Source organism: Macrobrachium rosenbergii, unplaced genomic scaffold (genome assembly GCF_040412425.1).
Source record: "Macrobrachium rosenbergii isolate ZJJX-2024 unplaced genomic scaffold, ASM4041242v1 171, whole genome shotgun sequence".
Taxonomy (NCBI): domain Eukaryota; kingdom Metazoa; phylum Arthropoda; class Malacostraca; order Decapoda; family Palaemonidae; genus Macrobrachium; species Macrobrachium rosenbergii.
The window spans coordinates 4,623,409-4,643,660 of NW_027100729.1; the positions used below are offsets into that span (position 1 = coordinate 4,623,409).

The following is a 20,252-nucleotide window of genomic DNA, read 5'->3' on the forward strand; positions in this document are numbered from 1 at the left end:
ACCTCCCCTCAGGAGACAGTGGCACTAGAAAATCTGAATAGAAAATGGGAATGGTTCCTGATACCCGCCTCCCAGCGGCGGGAATGGGTACTAACCACCTGATCTCCCACTGCGTGTGTCGTAAGTTTTGAAATTCTGTCGGACTATCAGAGAATACAGCTATATATATATCTGCCAGGTAAGTATGAACAAACTTTATTTTATCATTAAAATATCATTTTCATAATAAAATAAATTTTTGAACATACTTACCTGGTAGTTATATATAATTAAATTCCCACCCTCCTCCCCTCTAGAGACTAGGGGCATGGAAGATCTGAGGAATAGTTGGAATGATTCCAGGTACCTGGGTAGAGGGCACACAGGTGGTTCACCTAACTACCGATCGGCGATTGCCGCGAGTTTTTTGAAATTCTGCCGTGACGTCAGGGACTTAAGCTATATATATATATATATAACTACCAGGTAAGTATGTTCAAAAATTTATTTTATTATGAAACTGCATCTGTGGATAATATGGTGTTATGTATATGTGGATCACATGTAATTAAGCATTTACTGTTCTTTATACCCTTCCTGCTGTTACCCCACAAAATTCTTATGCTGGTCTTGCATTTTCTATTCCTGGCCTTTGATTTGTTAATAAGGATATGTTCATAAGTAATACTGTAATGTTAAGCTAAGACGGTTTACAGATGTGAGAGGCAGGGAGTCAATATTAACTGTCAATCTATTGTTGTATTGTTGCCGCAGGAATGTTTTGATGCTGTGTCTGGACAACATTTGGTTAGATTGTATTAATATTTGGATACTGGCAAATGCACACCTTGTTAATTGGCTTGAGACCTTTATAGGAACCTGAATTAAATTTGATTATTTTGCTTCATTTCTGGCATTCTGTTTCCTAACTCTGTGTTGTATTCTTTGATTTCAGATTCTCCCTCAGAAGAACCTTCCTTCCTTCGTCAGTTTTGAGCAGCATCAAGATTTTGGGAATGTTTGTGTGTTTGATGGTACTACATGCAACATTCCCAATAGCAGCTCTTAAAGTGTAAGAAACGACTTTACAAATTACAACAACAACAAGTAAAACCTGTTGTGAATATTAGATTCACACATCAGCAATGAAATCTGGTTATAGTCCTTCAAGATATTTTAGTACTTAATTTATAACAGATATATTGGATAATCATTTGAAAGCAGTTTTGTGTTAAGAATTGTCAATTGAACACATTGTCATTACAGAACAGGGCAGGACAAAGGCTAAAATGAATCCAGAACATTGTCTAGAATTACCTTTGAAAAGTGAAACTGAAGGTGCATTATCACACCCTTCCATAAATCAAGAAAACAGCAACTTGGCTGCCTTTAGTGAAACCAGTGATGGTAACTTTTTGTCTCTGGATCCACTGATGGACGTCAAAATAGAGCCAGAGGTATTCTGTGAGTCTAATAAAGATGATGAATATTTTTATGAAATGAATTCAGTAGTGAATGAAAAAGATCCACTAACTTGCAAAAAGGAAGTAAAACAAGAACGAAGGAATAGTCAGAATGGAGAGAAGCCTTTCAGATCCTCTGACTCTGAGGAAGCATTTTACAAGAAAATTAATCTTACAAGTCATATCACAAATCCTACCAGAGTGAAAGCATTCATATGTAATGAATGTGGGAAAGCATTTTCCCATAAAGCATTTCTTAAAGTTCATATGAGAATTCATACTGGAGAGAAGCCATTCATGTGCAAGGAATGTGGGAAAACATTTTCCCAGAAACCACATCTTTCAAATCATATGACACTACATACTGGAGAGAAGCCATTCATGTGCAAGGAATGTGGGAAAGCATTTTCCAGGAAACCAGATCTTACATGTCATATGAGAAGTCATACTGGAGAGAAGCCATTCATGTGCAAGGAATGTGGGAAAGCATTTTCCAATAAATCATATCTTACGGTTCATATGAGAAGTCATACTGGAGAGAAGCCATTCATGTGCAAGGAATGTGGGAAAGCATTTTCCATTAAATCATATCTTACGGTTCATATGAGAAGTCATACTGGAGAGAGGCCATTCATGTGCAAGGAATGTGGGAAAGCATTTTCCCAGAAACCACATCTTAAAGTTCATATGAGAATCCATACTGGAGAGAAGCCATTCATGTGCAAGGAATGTGGGAAAGCATTTTCCTGGAAACATAAACTTACAGTTCATATGAGAATTCATACTGGAGAGAAGCCATTCATGTGCAAGGAATGTGGGAAAGCATTTTCCAAGAAACCACATCTTAAAGTTCATATGAGAATCCATACTGGAGAGAAGCCATTCATGTGCAAGGAATGTGGGAAAGCATTTTCCTGGAAACATAAACTTACAGGTCATATGAGAATTCATACTGGAGAAAATACCATAGGGTTGTAGTCCCATCAATGCACCTCATGTGGTGCAATTTAGGCATTACTTAATTCTTTGCAGCGTTCCTTCAGCCCCGAGCTGCAGACCCTTTCTGCCTTCTTGTGTACCTCCGTTAATTTTCTCTTCCTTCCATCGTACTTTCCACCGTCTGCTAACAATTGATTCATAGTCCTCAACTGCTTTGAGGTTTTCATCCTGTTACACATTTCAAACTTTTTTTTTTACTGTTAATTCTGTTTCAGCTCTGAATGACCTCATGAGTCCCATTGCTTGGCCTTTGCCCTAAATTCTATATTGTCTTCTATACAGGAGAGAAGCCATTCATGGGCAAGAAATGTGGGAAAGTGTTTTTCTTTACAAGTGGTCTTACAAATCATATGAAAATTCATACAGAAGAGAAGCTGTTCATGTGCAAGGAATGCTGGGAGGGATATTTTGGTTAAATTACCCTTGCAAGCCATATGAGAATTCATACTGGAAAGCATTTTCAAGGAAACATCATCTTACAAGACATAGATGAGCCATAATGGAGAAAGGTCTTATATGTGCAAGGAAATATGGGAAGGTTTTTTCCACTAAAATTACTCTTACAAGACATGAGAATTCATACTTGAAAGAAGCCATTCATGTGAAGTACTGTGGAAAAGCTTATTCCAGGAAATATCTTGTAATTCATCTGAGAATTCATACTGGAAAGTAGCCATTTACAGTAAACCCTCAATTATCTGCTGTAATATATCGAAGGCTCTTGTGGAGATTGGAAATTTGTAGTTATGGTTAAAAAAACACTTCGCAGATTTAAAATGTCAGTTATTATATATGGAATGAGTCTTTTCACCTGATGTTAAAGTTACTTTACATTTTTGTGCCATTTGGTGCGATCGGCATACAAAATAAAAAAAAATCATGCTTGGCTAACCCTCTTTGACTGTCTCTGTAATCACCCGTTTCCCACCAGTGGCGCTGGAATATTTACGTTCTTGTCAGAATTCTTCATGCCCTGCCCTTATGCAGACAATGTGAAGTGGCATTTGTAATAATTTTGATGATTTCTGGCTTATTTCCTCCTGTACGGTATTGCTCTTGTTTTCTGTTCATGCATTATGTCATCTACAACAAGGAGGGATGAAAGCATTAGGCTCTATAGGAAAGAGTTTTTGGAAACCGAATTTCTTGATGGTGCATGACCATGTAGCCTATATGTTAGCTTAGCTGTTGAGGCATGAGTGTGGTTTTCTTGGTGTGAAGATAATGAGTAATCTGGTGAGAGGGTGAAAGTTTTGTGAAGTATCGGTAGATGCTAGAGGCTGATAGTTTATGTAGACAATTCGTTAGGGCTCACCATAAGCCTTCTCAGTCATTTCCTTTGGTCTTCCTTTGTTGCTTCTCCTCCTCCTCCCCCTCCTCCATTAGCCTGCCTGGTAGCCTAGATTAATTCCTCTCTCAGTCCTTCTGCTCCATCTTCTTTTGCTCCCTATGTGGTTCAGGAGAAAAAATAAGTAGTTGAGGTATACTTGTATTCTTTCATTATGGGTACAAACGTGACTATATATTAGGCCAAAGATTCCCCCCCTATAGTGATTGAACTTTTTCTTTTTCCCAGCGAGAGAGGTGGTGTCAGAGCCTTGGCGTCTGTCTGTAGCCAGACCTCTGGACTGCCCTGGGTCCATTGGTCTTCGCGGACATAGAACTATGTCGTGTCTTGGGATGAAGGTTTGTGGCCTTCGCCACCTTTCTCAGCTGTCTCTCCGGTTCGTGTTCGGTGCATTCTCTGGACGAGTTGTTTGGTAGTTTTGCACTCGCGTTGGCTGGCTCACATGCCGTCCATTTTGGGGAGAGTGATAGGGATGTGTGTAAACTGTAAAGTTATGTAGGGATACAGACATTTATGTTTGGCTGAGTAGTTCCGAGTCATGTATTGGTTCTGTTGTCATTTTCTCACCCGGTATTGTCTCTGACCGGAAGATGACCCTCCCCCTCTTACTAAGTTTACCCCTGTATCGCCTCATATTCGTGTCCTTGTGATAGTTATTCCTTTTCGCAACAGCGCCTCATCCTCTTCTGCCACTTACTTATCTAGAATGAATTAGCTTGGTGATAGAACAGCTCTCGCTTCTTGGTATCGCCTCTTAATCGTTGTGCAGATGGCACTGACTGTCGTCATGGTTATGTGGTGACGTCATGCAAGAACCCTCTACCTTCCCTATCCAAATGTCCAGCACCCATTCACTCTACCCGGCTCATACTACCGGCATTCCACGACATCATTGCTGATGTTCCATGGTATGTCACCTTCTCTGGTGTTTTTTTGCCTCACTGGCATCGTCCATAGATTGCTGTTTTCTTTATGGATTTTATCCAAGATTTGATTGATTCTCCTTTAGTATTTAAGCAGTGCATAGCTCTTAGTGTTGTTCTGTTGTCACTTTGTTTTGCTGAAGATGAATCAGTTAACTGGTACCCTTTAGCTTACTTCTAACTCAGCTCTGTTAAAACGAGTAAGAGGTTAACACTGATTATGGAAAGGTGTGTTATCATGGAAGTAGAGCCTTTGGGAAATAGATGAACAATTGAAAGAGAAAGCTGGGAATCTGTTTAGTGTTGAGTAGTTCAGCTCCTGACACGAACATTGTAGTGTACTCACAACTGTGTTTGTAGTGTGAGCCCTTAGCAACCAGCCAACCTGGGCAATGTGCCAGCATGTTTCTGTCTCAGTCTAAACAACAGAGGGGATCTTGAAATTGTATCCTTTAATGCTGGTTCTGGGATGCTGCTGCAACTTTGTATTTCCAGTTATTGAAGCTGCTTAGAGCTGGGTTAGGAGTTACATATAAGAATTTTTTCACCTTCCTCTGTTCAGCTTACAAGTTTCAAGTTCTTGGACCAAGGGAGCGAAGACTCCTCTAATAGGAAAGGTACTTTGGCCTAATTTTGAGGCAGAAGTACCTGTGAAATTGGTATTTTGTTCTTAGCATATATGTGCACAGCAATGTTTATGCATCGATATGTAGATATGTATCTGTATGTATGTATGTAGATATATATAAGAGATAATGACAATGATAATAGTTATAAATATTAGGCCTGAAGAGGCAGTTTCATGATGATTCGTCAAGAGTTGTTTCCTCTCCTTGATAGACCTACTTCTGAGGCTGCTGGGAGGAATGTCTTATCCCTTTTACAACTCAGTTGTAGTAAATTAACGGACACAGTTGTGTACAAATCATATAAAGTGGCCCTGCTCAACCATTAGTAGCTGTTTTTGACACTGTCCCATCATTGTCTCTTTAACCCCTAAGTGTTTAAGGCCATCACCTAAGATGTCTCGAATCAGGAGATTAGAAAATTCTTAGCACTACCTTTGAAGTCTTCCCTCTAGTGTCTTGCCCCTACAGCCTTTTTTTTTTTTTGCATGTAAGTTCCACTTAGAATTTCCCTAACCACTTGAGTTCTGCTTCAAGTAGTAATCTGGCTCACATTCTAAGTGGAAAGTTACACATGTACCCATTACTGATGTTTTGAAATCTCAGTTCAAGTAGGCTGTGTGGTTCCTCAAAAGGCTGTGTGATTCCTTGGAACGCTGTGTGGTTCCTCAGAAGGCTGTGTGATTCCTTGGAACGCTGTGTGGCTCCTCAGAAGGCTGTGTGGTTCCTCAGAAGGCCGTGTGCAGAGTTTCAGAAGTGTCTGGCAAAGTGTCAGGAAGAACCTTTCGTAGTGATGGTTCTCAGGGAAGGATACTTTGTACCTTTTCTACCCCTACCAACTTCTGATATCCTTCTCCCCACACTCTTCACACAGAGAAGTTGAGAGTTGGGAGGGTAAATTGGACAGTTGTTATGCAAGGAGGCCATGGAGCCATGACCATTTCCAGCCTCAACCAGTTTGCTTGGCTAAACATTGCTTCTCTGGCCACACTAACCCACCATCCTCATTCAGTGTGGTAGTCAGCTAACTAAATTTAACATTAGGTAAGATTCATTCCAAATAAGGAGAATTTTCATGATAAAATCAATTATTTGGATTCTTATCTACTGTTAAAGAGGAAACCCACCCAGCCTCCCCACATCTTAGTGAGTGGTCATGAAGAATGCTGACAAGAGCCTAAACATTCCAACGCCACCTGAAGGGAAACAGGTGATGACAGAGACAGTCATAGAGGATTAGCCAAGCGTCATTTTTTAAAATTTTTGTCTACCAATCACACCTAAGGGTGCAAAGATATAAGCTGACTTTAACAGTAGGGAAGCACTGTATCCAAATAATTAATTATATGAAAATTATAATTTTGTACCTTATTTTTTTTTCCTGTTTTGTGACTACAGTACTGTACTACAGGTTGACCATCACTAATCCGGCAATCAGTAGTCCGGAACAATCAGTAATCCGGCACAAATTTCAGCTACAGTAATTTCCGTTTCCGCACTAATTTTCAAATTTCCTGGGTCGCTGCGCTAACTCGCTCGCCGGCCGCTTCGATTTGGTGGGGCAGTGTGCTGCCTCAACAAACTGGAGGTGTTTGTAAACACAGGCATGCTTTTGCTGTTCCATTTTTTACATTTATTATTGTCTTTTGGCCTACGCTATGGTATATCGTATAGGCTACATATACGGTGGCCTAGCAACTATTATTATACTAAACTCTATTCACATATTAACAGTATTATACAAACATCAACATAACGAATGTGCATCTTTTTCATGGATCTTTTAAAAAGTTATGCTTTACTACATTGTATCCAATTGCGTATATTCTCATATTGCTTTTTTATTGTAAATTGCCATCAATGTTTTGTTTTTGGAATCGATAACGCGGTGTTTATTTTGCTGCATTCAACTCAGTTCAGAGAGCTTTTCTTGCTTCTAGTAAACGTAAATGAATAGATACTTTTTTTTTTATTTGGGACAAGGATATTTTTTGTTATACAAAATGTTTTTAAATCGAAATATAACTTAAATACGTTTCGTTGTGAAATTAATTTAGCTATTTTTTTCGTTAATATGTGACGTTCGCGGGAATCGTGGCTGGCCGTTGTAGGGGCATGTTTTTTTTGTGTAAGAAAAAAATCAAGATTCCGTTCGCTATTTTCTCTTGAATTCATCATAATACGAGCTTTACGTATTTATCTTTTATCGGCGTGAAAACAGCAGTAATTTGTATTCTTTCATGCCCAGTAGTTTTGATTAAAATACATTCTCTCCAATTTTATTTATGGTCAAGTTTCATCCATGTTGCCGATGCACGATAATCTATAGTCATTAGCAGCTTGAACATTGCTTCCTCAGCTTCAGCTACAAATTGCAGCATAAAGTTACTGCAGCAGTATATTTCCTTGCCAATCTTTTCTCCAAAGCGAATGAGGTTATAGTGTAAAAAATATATCAGTCCTATTGTACTGTACTTAACGTCATTTGTAACATAACTACAGTAATTGTTTAACTGTAGGATGGTTGAAATACAAGCATAACAGTTGTTATCCAGGACGATTATTAGCAAAACAACAGTTTCCCGTTCGGTTGTTTATGGCTGTATGCATTTACGCAAGAGTATAACGTTACTAACAATACTTTTTTCATTCTCTTTTACCTTTTTAACTAGCAGATGGAATAAAGAGATGGAGGAAAAGAAGTTGGTCTCTCTCGCTGCCTGCGCCTGCGCGAAATCTAAAATTATTTCCTAAATATTTTCGTATCGGTATTAATTGCTAACCCTATGGTAAGTCGAATTATGGTAACTCGAGCACTACCTGTATTTGATAATTGTCTTTTCTTTATTAACCAACTTGTACTGATTTATGGGATATTTTAATTCTAGGATGAGATGCTTACAGTAGCTACTGGGTTTCGTGTATTCTAGCCTAATAAATGGTTAATCCGGCACCTTCTAGGTCCCAATGATGCCGGATTAGTGATGGCCAACCTGTATATATGCTTATAAGCAGTACATAATACTCTACAGTACTGTACTGTACACATAATGAAAACCAAACTGTACAATACTGTTTACTGAATAAATGTATAAAAGAATTACCGTTGAAATTCTCTCTCTCTCTCTCTCTCTCTCTCTCTCTCTCTCTCTCTCTCTCTCTCTCTCTCTCTCTCTCTCTCTCTCTCTCTCTCTCTCTCTCTCTCTCTCATACCTGTTCGCATTGCTGGAACAGTTCACATGAGCCAAACCTGAAAAACCTCTTCTTGTATCAAGAATAACCCTTGAGGAGAAAAGAGAAATGTGCAGATGCACAGCATTATGATGCATACATGTATGTATATGCATACACGTATCTCAACACATGCTTATTTGATATTGAAAGTAGCAACTATATTGTACTGCATTTTGTTGCCTCCACGTTAAAGATCTAGTAAACATTCCATTCAAATCTTATTAAAGATGTATTACAGCATTATTGTTATTTATTTGGTGTGGCATAAAAATGTTTCTTCCAAAACATCTGAAGCTTCTGGAGCTGAGGCTATCACATATTGTTGGTTGAGACGACTTTTAATCTGTATTGCGCCTTATTTACTGAAAACACTGATTGATGCAATGATATTAATTACATTCCATTAAAGGATATCAACTTTATCATGCACTGTATATTGAGTTCTTACTCTGAATGTGAGCAGTTTGTAGAAACAAGGTGACACAGGCTGAGTTCTCTAAGGTATGGAAACCACTCCTTGAGTGCTGGCAAAAGTGGGAGAGAGATGCAAGACTGCAATTGGCATTAAAGTACCTTTGAAGGCTAAAAAGAAAGATTACACTTCCCATTTGCCTAAATTGATAACAAGAGCTTTTGAACCTGCAGAGTGAAACTTCTATGACATAGTCACAACATTCAGCCACCCAAAAGTAATGAAAGAAATGACGTGTAATGACATTTTTGCTTTTTAGCCAACAACAGTCGTGAAAGCTCCCGAAGAGACAAAGCCTTGCCCAGCCCTCCCCACTCAGCTCTCCTGGCCCTCCCACCCAGTAAGCACACGGTTGCAAAAGCTCCCATGCAGATGAGGGCCCTCCCCACTAAGCACCCCCCACCCAGTGCTTACCCCAGGCTACCACCCTCACAATACCCCTTTCCCAGTGTGCTGTATGACTGTTAACAGCATTAATGGGGCATTTTTCTGCCCACACAGTGTTGCCAACTAAACAGGAGGCTTTCTGTTCATTTTTATTGTGTATATATATATATATATATATATATATATATATATATATATATATATATATATATATATATATATATATATATATATATATATATATATATATATATATATGTGTGTGTGTGTGTATATTATATATATGTATATGTATATATATATTGGAGTGCTCCATTCCTTGCAAATATGGATTAACGAGGGGTTACCTACACGCCAGGATTGTGAGAAAGCATTTGGTACCTATAAAATTAACCTTAGGGCACATCCACACTACAACTTATCTAATACATATCACAAACTGGTTGAAAACAAGTTAACAACTCCAAGTAAAGAAGGAATCTGGTAAATGCCAAAGAATGAAATAACACTAATTAAAAATCTATGCGACTTCCAGAAGCAATATGAGTTTGCAGGATAGTTCAACATAGTAGGAAGTCTCTCTTAGCAAAAAAAAAAAAAAAAAGAAAAAGGATTGAATGCCAGCCCTCACTAGATACAGACAAAATATAACTGTCACCAAAAGGACCGTACACCATTACAACATAAGGTCCTTTCTTGGACATTTATTTCATAAGTCCTCACTTAGTCCCCAAGGTTTTTTTCGTACTGCTCGAAGATTGTGATTATCATTATATTGTATTATTTGATACTTAAGTTTATGATTATTATTGACTGTATATTTGCTGCTTTATTGGTTTCCAGATATTTGTATATTGCTTTGGTTAATTGGTTATACCTCGGATTGTCTGATGTTATCATTTATGCTGTGTATTACTTATTGTTTAATGTAGCTTAAGTGTTGGTGTCCTGTATATGTTGTTTGTTGCTTTTTGCTGTGATGGTAAAGTTTATTTGAAGTAACTTCAATTTTGCTACATCTGTGGTATTTTTTGATTGACTCGTGGATTATGTATGATGTTTGCCATGATTTATTTCATTACTTTTGACCAAACTTGACTCCTTTGTAAACATGGACATATCTTAATGTTAATAAAGTAGTATTAAGGTTATTTTGTTGATTTTGTTGTTCCCCTTTCCCCTCGGTTGTCTCTCTCAGCTTCTGCCGGTCTTTCCTGTCCACTTCTCTGTGATGGATGATGGAACCTGATGAACCCAGGTTTGGTTCATAACAGTGGTCATGAGGATACTGAAAAATTCTCTCTCTCTCTTCTCTCTAATGAAAATGAATTCAGTCGAATTAAGCAAATTGTAAATGAAATGCTTTGGGAGGATGATTTTGTACAGGTAAACTCTATAAATAAGCATGGTATTAAGCAAACTTTTAAATGAAATTAAAATGCTTTGGGATGATGATTTTGTCATATTTCGGGCTTAAACTCTAGAAATATATATATATATGTATATAATGTATATACTATATATCATTACGTTAACAACCTATTAATTGGAGTCGGTTGACCTTGTTATTTCAACAAGTAAAAGCTTAAAGGACAGACAATCAAATGGAAATTCAATTGGGGTTTTTAAAATTTAAACTTACTGGAAAGCTAGTTTCAACAAAAATAGAATAAAAGGAAATGGATTATTTACAGCAGCTCAAAATATTATCCCTGATCAGGACAGATACCTCAGTGCTGAATGAAGTGATCGCAACAGATTGAAAAAGCCTCTTCAATCACTTTTATAAAACAGCTGAGTTCAGTGAACGTTGAACTGTGGCTTCTTGGCACTGACAATGGATGCAGATTCTTCTCCAAGCAAGAGGCAGTTTCCAGGCTCAAGGTATAGACACACGTGGGGAAAAGAAGTATCCAGGATACAATCTTGGACTGAAGAAGCTCTCACTAATAATTAATTCATCACAAGGGATGAATCTTACATCAAGAATAATACTTTTAACACCATGAAGGGGAAGTGATGTGATTTCACTAGACAGCAATGAATGCACTTAATATATGACTTCGTGAAGGGAATATGCTTTACTAGGGGTTCTTAGTTAGGGACTTTTAATTTAAGAGATGAATATTTGAGCAAGAAATATGAGAGATTCAATTGAAGAGAAACAAAACTGGGAGTAACTGTCACAATCCAACTTACTGCTGGTTAAATAATGCAGTGATTGGTTGCAATAAGCCTCCTTGGTCTGCTGGGAATAACAATCGTCCCACGTGATGGAGACCAAGGGGGAGAAACAAAGAGTGCTCAGAGAAAGCACTGAGAACGTCCATTTGCTACGTCAGCTGAGCTGAGAGTCACCGATGTCGGGTTGTCTTGGGTCGCTTGAATCGTTTGAGGCTCCTTCTCCAAGCGTCCTTTGGACAACAGTTGTGGGTATCTTTTGGAAAATGACAAAGACTCACCAGTACCTACTGTAGGTCAAAGAAAAGTGGGTTTTAAGGACAGTGTATCTAAGGTCTGGCCTAGCAAAACCGTATCCCCTCTATGAAGCTTGTGAGTTTAAAATCCCCACCCTTCGGTCGGTTGGCGAGCTTAGTTTGGAAACAACTCCTGCTTCTTCCTGCTCTCCTCTTTCTCATGCGAGAAATCTGCCTTGTGTTCCTGGCTCAAAGTTACGCAACTTCTACCATACAATATTCCTGTCTATTTCTCTCTAACCATTGTTGTCTCGATTCATGTACAATCACCACTACTTGCATTGCCATGCAAGCATTCCGATCATGTACTCATAATGTTCCACCAAAGCTTCTGTATGTAGTTCCTGTTTGTGAAGACACCAAACGTCTCGCCATTTCGCACACATTACACTACTGCGTTGTATTCATTAATCTGTCTTGAAACTCATGCAAATGTTCATATGTGGAATTTCGTGGCCTTTCCATTGATATATGTTTTATCATTGTATTATGTCTCTCACAATCACCATCTGTTTGCCTGTCGACAAGCACAGATGTCCGAAACATAATCTCTGTTTTGTCTTGGCTGTGTGTAGAAGCTACTTTATGGCTCGCACCAGCCAATAACAGCCATGAAGATTCTGTACATGGATTCAGTAAGGAACCAGCAATAAACTAGACAACACCCAGCCAGTATGTCACTCAATACCTTCCTTACATTAGTCTTTCTGATGTTTGACCAATATAAATCTTATTACATTCTTTGCAAGGAATATGGCATACATTAGCGTTTGGATTGGGTGGGCTATTCTTAATTAGTTTATTTCTCAAAATATTATTATATCTAAATACTAAGTTAATATCAATAGTTCTTAAAATGGTCACTGCAGGAATGAAATTAGGATGAAATGGTAAACAGAGAATATTTTCAAGTTCGTTGGATTGAAATATGTCGTTTTTGCTTTAGTTTTACAAAGTTCTAAAAAACATGAAGGGTAACATAATGAGTCTCCTATTTTATCGATAATTTTAAACTCCTCTTCCAAAAACTCAGGACTACAGATTCTAAGAGCTCTAAGATACATACGGGAAAATGTTGACACCTTAATTTGTTCAGCATGGTTAGAGTAAAAATGAATATATGACAAATTATTTGTGGGTTTCCCATATATATGCTTTGAAACAAATATTGGTGTTGTTTCTAATAACTAAGGCCCCGTCCACACGGTCGAGCTTTGCCTTGCAAACTTGGCTCGGTGTGACGTCAGAAACGGCGAGCAAAGCTTCGTGTAGGGCTTTCCTAATGTTTTTCGAAGTATCGAGGCTTTGCCTGCAGCAGCAGGGCTGTTAACTGACGGAAATATTTCTGGTAAACGGATAAAGACGTCACTTACTGAAAAGTTTCCGTAAAGAGCAATTTCATGTAAAACCTTCACAAATAAACAAATAAAGGAAAATAAACAAGAGTTTCCCGTTATTTTACCCTTCATAATGAATACGTCAGGTAAGTATGACTTATGGGAACTTTGAAAAACAAATATATTAACACCCTTTATCGCAATGCTCCGGAAATCTGTCAGTCTAGTCCATTATGCTCGGAAATCCTAGTGCTGTACTGTAGTGATCGGTAGCTGTGTAAGGTGTCAAAGAAACGAGCAGGTAAAGGTTACTGCTACTTTATTACAGATCCAGGCAGCTTATATTGCGGCCGACTGACGCCGGGCCGTGAGAGACAATGGAATTGACTGTGACCTGAGGTCGAAACAATAAACAATAATATGCAGTGAACGAGTACAAATTACAATACAAAACATACAGAGCTACAATATAGATACAGTCTTGATGCCTGTGAATGAAGAAACATGTGATACACAATGTGTGACATTCGTATAAATACCATAAAGTAAAAATGATTAAAATGCGTGACCTGGCACGTTTTAGGCGTGACTAATTGAGCTTGAAGAAAACGGGAAGTCACCAAAGAAAACAAGCTCAGCGGAGACTTAATTAATGGCGCCGCCGAAACACTATCCTGGCGCCGAATTGGTGACTTTACAAACAACTCCCCAAGACGAGGGACGCGTCTGATTAATCCCTGTACCTGGTGGGACGCTGAAGGGTGCCGGCTCTCCTTGAAGATAACTGAGGGGCCTCCCGCCTGTGAGGCTGCTGTTTGGGCGGTCCCTTCCTGGTAATTAGAGAGGCCGCGCCTGCGGGGTGAGGGCGTGCTGGAGTGCGTTTGGGCGGGAAGGGTGCTGCGTCGCTGCCGGGACTCTCCGACAGGAAGGCGGGCTTTAGCCGGTCTGATGGAAACCCAGTCGTTCTTGCCTGGGAGTGCCAGCCGAACGCCTTGCTGTTCCGCTCCAGCACGCCGGAAGGGTCCCCTGTAGGGCTTAGTTAGTGGTGGACGGGACGGCGTCGACTCTGACGAAGACGTGGGTGGCGGATGACAGCTGTGGCGGCATGAAGGTGGTTGCTCTGTCGATGTATGAGCGCCTGCAAGGCGAACTTGCCGCCACGTCGCGGAGCCTCTGCAGAGATGGGGAGTGGCGATCATCCGTCACGAGCTCTCCCGGCACCACGAGGGGTTCCCCATAGGTTTGTTCAGCTGCGGATGGGGTGCCGTCGGCTCTGGGGCGGTCCTCAACCCGAGGAGGACCCACGGCAGCTGATGTTTCCAGTCCTCGGCGGTGCAGCGGGCCATGAGGGATGACTTTAAGGACCTGTGGAACCGTTCAACCAGGCCGTTGGCCGCTGGGTTGTACGCTGTGGTGGTGTGGTGCGTGGTTCCCAGCAGTTGAGCCAGGGCAGACCACAACTCGGAGAGGAAAGCGGGGCCCTGTCGGTTGTGATGTGGTCCGGGGCGCCGGTTGCGGCTAACCCAACTGGAGAGCAGGGCCTCAGCGCATGCGCTGGCGGTGGCTTCTTGCATGGGCGTGGCCGGGCCACCTCGTCGAACGGTCTACCACCGTGAGGAGGTATCTGGATCCGCCTGATGGGGAAGGGGCCCGGCGGCGTCGATGTGGATGTGGCGAAGCGGCGCCCTGGCTGTGGGAACTCGCCTACCCCGACTGCGTGTGACGACCCACTTTGCTGGTCTGGCACTGCAGGCACTGTTTTGCCCAGGCTGTGGCGCCCTTTTGCACCCCGTGCCAGACGAACTTTTGAAAGCAGTTTGGCCGTGGTCCTGCCGGAGGGGTGTGAGAGGCCGTGAATGATGTCGAATACCTGGCGGCGGCGTGAGGCTGGAACCAAAGGGCGGGGCTGGCCTGTGCTGATGTCACAGAGCAGGCTGGGGCCTCCGGGGCGAGGGTCACGTCCGCCACTTGAGGGATGTGATGGCAGTGCGGTATGCTGGGGTTTCTGGGTCAGCGGCCTGTTCTCTGGCAAGGTCCTGGTAATCTACACCAAGCTGCACTGCGTTCAACTCGACTCTGGAGAGGGCGTCTGCTACGGATTTTTCTTGCCGGGAGGTACCTGACGGAACAGGTAAATTCGGCTATGGCTGAGAGGTGGCGCTGCTGTCTGGAAGACCATGCGTCCCCTGCTTCGTGAAGGCGTGAACCAGTGGCTGGTGGTCTGTGAAGATTGTGAAGGGCGTCCCCTCCAGGAGGAACTTGAAGTGCCGAACTGCGCGGTACATCGCGCAGAGTTCCCTGTCGAAGGTGCTGTAGCGGGACTCTGCGGGACTGAACTTCTTGCTGAAGAAGGCGATGGGCTGGGGCGCCGTTGATGATTTGCTCCAGAACAGCACCGCAGGCAACGTTACTGGCGTCTGTCGTCAGCTGGAGGGGAGCCTTGGGATCCTGGTGTGCCAAGGCGGTTGCCTTGGTGAGGGCGGCCTTCGTCAGGAAAAGGCCTGCTGCTGGCTGGGTCCCCAAGACAGGGACGGTTGACCTTTTAGGACTTCCGTCATGGGGGCCGTGGTGTCTTGCGATCCCGGGATGAACCGCCTGTAGAAGTTTACCATCCCAAGGAACTCCTGGACGGCCTTGATGGAGGTGGGTGTCGGGAACTTGGCTACGGCTGCCACTTTCGATGTAAGAGGGCGGACGCCTGTCGGAGACACCTCGTGACCCAGGAATTCTGCTTTCTGGACGCCGAAGGTACACTTGTCAAAACGGACGACGAGGCCGTTTTCTTGGAGGCGCTGGAGGACTGCTTTGATGTGCCTCTGGTGTTCGCTGTGAGACCTGGAAAATATGAGAATGTCGTCGACGTAGCAGACGCAGAATTTTAGGTCCCCCAGGATGCTGTCCATGAGCCGCTGGAAGGTGGCCCCGGCGTTCCTCAGCCCGAAGGTGGAGAAGGCGAACACATAGGACCCGAAGGGCGTGATGATGGCTGTCTTTGGTATGTCCTCTGGCGCAACAGGTACCTGGAAATAAGATTTAAGAAGGTCCAATTTAGTGAATATTTTGGCCCCGTGAAAGGAGGCCGTGAGGTCTTGCATATTGGGCAGAGGGTAGTGGTCGGGCTCCGTTGCAATGTTGAGCCGCCTGTAGTCGCCGCAGGGTCTCCAGGAGCCGTCCGGTTTCTGCACCATGTGGAGGAGGCCCATGGACTGGAGGCTTTCCTGCAGATGCCCATCTGTTCCATCTCCTTGAATGCTTTTTCGCCTCCTGAAGGCGCTGAGGGGAAGCCTGCGGAACTTCGCATGTGTCGGGGGCCCTTTAGTCACTATATGGTGGTATATGCCGTGCTTGGCTGGGGCCCGGGGACTTGGCGGCTCGGGCTTAAACACCTCAGGGAACTCCGACAGAAGGTGTGCATACTGGTGGGGCGACGGCGCTGATGGTGGGTCTGGGTCCCGCCGTTAACGGGAGAGACCGGCAGGAGTCGGTATCGAGGAGGCGCTTGCGCCCCACGTCGACTCAGCAGGCCGAAGTGCGCCAGGAAATCGGCCCCCAGGAGTGGGGTTCCTACGTCCGCGACGATGAAGTCCCAGGAGTAACTCTGGCCAAGGATGGAGATCGACAGGAGCCTGGTGCCGTAGGAGAGGATGGGGGTTCCGTTGGCGGCCGTCAGGAAGGCGGCGGGTCTGGTGTCTGGTTGCGGTCCTCTCTGGATGCTGGGAAGACCGACTTAAAGGCTCCTGTGTCGACCAGCATCATCCTGCCGGAGACGGTGTCGCGGACAAACAAAAAAAACCTACTGTTTTTGAGGCCCTGGGTTCTTCGGCTGCCATGGCGGCCTGTCCTGCTGGGCCGCCCCCCCGTTTTTGAACGGTTGAACGAGCAGGGCGGCAGGCAGTTTGGGCGTCCTTTCCGAACCACTTGTGGTAGCGACAGAAGCCGGGGACCACCGTCTGCTGTGGTTCGGTGGACGTCTGTTGGCGATGGTGTTGACGGGCTGCTCTCACGTCCTCTTCAGGCTGGACGGAGCTGACCGGCTGTGTGGCGGTTTTAGCCGCTGTGAAGCCTTGACGGAGTCTGTGAGGTGTTGTGCCGCCTCTGATGAGGTCCTCGACAGGCATGGTGTAGGGGTGAGCGATCTGGTTGCGTACTTCCGGGAGGAGTTGGCGAAGGAAGATTTCCCTTCATGAAGCTTATCTCCTGCCGCTTGTTTGTGCCACCCAAGACTGGTATTGACAGGAGATCTACGACCATGCCCCAAGCGTCTCTTGGATTTGAGGTCGTGGCGTGGATTATTGGCAAGGTCGATAGCACGGGCGGCCCGCCGGCGATGGGCATGCCCTGGGAGCAAGCTTCGAGGAGGAACTTTTGTGGTGCTGTATGTGAGGGTGTGTGTTTGGTACTCGCGAGATGAGTTTGTTGTACACGTCCTCCGGAAGGGCGTTGAGCACTGTGTCGGCCTGTAGGATTTCGTCCGTGAGGTCCGCGATTCTGAAGTGGCTCTCCACCCTGCGCAGCCACATCGATGGGTTCCCCTGCGTAAACGGGCGGCAGCTTTTACGGTGAGGGCGCCCGCGATTGTGTTGCCCGGCCGTCGTGTGTTCGGGCGCTGGTGTGGAGTTGCGGGAGGGCCTCGATTTGCGGGGCGGGCGCGGCTGTGATGGGAGGTAGGTAAACCTCGGAGTCCGTGGGGTCGCGTTTAACTGCATGAAGGAGGGGATATCGCGTCCATGCTCGCTCCTTTGACCCCTTACTGGAGTGGGGTAAAGGAATGAAAAAACACGCACTTTCGTGCGCCGTGTGGTTCGCTAGTGACGCTGGTGGTGTACGCCGACGAGTCAGCACGCTCAAACGCTGGTTACAGCGCCGTGTTTAGGCCGCTAAGAGCGTTTTGGAGAAATCCTGGAGCCAAGACTGAGTCGCCGTGTGAGTCCGCTAATGGCTCCGGGATACTCCGGGGGTCACCACTGTAAGGTGTCAAAGAAACGAGCAGGTAAAGGTTACTGCTACTTTATTACAGATCCAGGCAGCTTATATTGCGGCCGACTGACGCCGGGCCGTGAGAGACAATGGAATTGACTGTGACCTGAGGTCGAAACAATAAACAATAATATGCAGTGAACGAGTACAAATTACAATACAAAACATACAGAGCTACAATATAGATACAGTCTTGATGCCTGTGAATGAAGAAACATGTGATACACAATGTGTGACATTCGTATAAATACCATAAAGTAAAAATGATTAAAATGCGTGACCTGGCACGTTTTAGGCGTGACTAATTGAGCTTGAAGAAAACGGGAAGTCACCAAAGAAAACAAGCTCAGCGGAGACTTAATTAATGGCGCCGCCGAAACACTATCCTGGCGCCGAATTGGTGACTTTACAGCTGCATCCTGTTGACAGAAATAGTAATGTTGCATGTACAGTAGTCGAGCTTCAGCTGAAATACTCTGCCTCATGGTAGTATCTTGTTTCCTTATATGTGGTTCCACTTTAGATAAGAGTTTTTAAAAGTTGTTAGGGTCCATTCTCATATAGTTGATGAACTCTGATTCATAGCCATGTATGTCTCAGTTCCCGCAATATCGTCAAATGACTTCCTATGCCAGCTCTTCTTTGGAGCCACTCCTTACACCACGTCCTTTTCTGCCTTGTCGCTTTTATCTTTGCACACATTGCTACAACAATACACAGCGCGATTTTCTTCTTGGGTCTTTTACGATCCATGTTGTAGTACATAATTCGGTCCTGCGTCAGTCACTGCCAGCAGGCTCTCACTAACCGACCAGCGTCGTTCAGACAACAGCATAAATGCCTACGACAGGCTTTGCCCGCAAAGAGGCAAAGTTACCGAGCAGAGCTCGACCGTGTGGACGGGGCCTAAGACACCCAAAGTCCCGGTTTTCACTCACCTTCTTACTGGGTTTCTGATATATATATATATATATATATATATATATATATATATATATATATATATATATATATATATATATATATATATATATATATATATATATATATATATACGTACTCAGAATATGCCTCCAATTGTCATCTGATATTGTAACCTTGATGCTTGGTGAAAGTGTGATACAGATCAAAGCAATCATAAGGAAAATTCAGGAAACTCACATAATAGGACCTTATTTATATTAAGATCGCTGCTGCCCCCCCGCCCCTTGCCTTCTACAGACATCGAAGGACCCCTGCAAAATAACGAAGACGTCAGTTCTTCTCGATGTCATTTCAGACTGACGCCAGAGACGAGATGCGAAGGGAACCATTACCTCTTCTGCCTGTCTGTCCAGGGCCCAAAGACTTGAATCTCAGTCAAAAGGGTCCATAAAGAAGCTGATAGAGACCATTACGTTCTGCTTCCTATAAGTAATATATAGACATTGTGTCTATCAATGCAACATGTCAAAAGACGTAGTTTTTAACCCAACTTCTTCTTGATTATCTACAATAAGAGACCGATAGATCACCCCATGAATGCTTTGTTAATTATATTATTTATCAATAAAATAACTCGATTTACAACAGAAATAATATGATTTCATTGTATTTATTACATTTTTATCAGTTCAACATTATACAATATCTTATTATTAACCCATAAATAAGTAAAATAAGCTTCTATATTTGCGATACACTTTTACGGTACCTGAAACTTATTAGCTACGGTAGAAAATAAGTACATCGCCAAAAATGCTTCATAAATTACATTTCTAAGTAAAAAACTAAATTTTATATTAAAATAATGTCATAAAATTATATTCATTACATTGTGATAAATCTAAAATGTTATAAAACATAATTATTAACCGAAAAATGACTCAAATAAAGGACCTAATCGTCTTGGGTGGAAAGTGGTCGAGTGAGTGTAAACAAACAAATGATGGTGTCGTCGAATAGTTGTCCCGGAGATCAACACAAATCAATCAATTTCGACCGGAAATATTGACTGAGTGATCGAATTGGAGGTCAAACGAGGTAAATCA

General features: G+C 42.9%; 2 protein-coding genes and 1 long non-coding RNA gene across 3 annotated transcripts in view; all 3 read left to right on the forward strand.

Annotated features, from left to right (window-relative positions):
* The window catches only part of LOC136838107 (uncharacterized), a 49,498-nt gene extending 38,916 nt beyond the window's left edge, over window positions 1-10,582 (forward strand). Inside the window, exon 2 of the long non-coding RNA XR_010852865.1 lies at window positions 2,601-10,582. This is a non-coding gene — a long non-coding RNA (uncharacterized lncRNA). The remainder of the gene's footprint in view (window positions 1-2,600) is intronic.
* On the forward strand, window positions 1,058-10,582 carry LOC136838102 (zinc finger protein OZF-like). The gene is made up of 2 exons (XM_067102948.1): window positions 1,058-5,973; window positions 6,014-10,582. The coding sequence occupies exon 1, from the start codon at window positions 1,269-1,271 to the stop codon at window positions 2,418-2,420; it is 1,152 nt and encodes a 383-aa protein (XP_066959049.1). The 5' UTR covers window positions 1,058-1,268; the 3' UTR covers window positions 2,421-5,973; window positions 6,014-10,582.
* Window positions 10,583-20,108: 9,526 nt separating this feature from the next.
* The window catches only part of LOC136838104 (gastrula zinc finger protein XlCGF7.1-like), a 48,239-nt gene continuing 48,095 nt past the window's right edge, over window positions 20,109-20,252 (forward strand). Inside the window, exon 1 of the mRNA XM_067102950.1 lies at window positions 20,109-20,244. The gene's annotated coding sequence lies outside the window, so the exon portion shown is untranslated. The remainder of the gene's footprint in view (window positions 20,245-20,252) is intronic.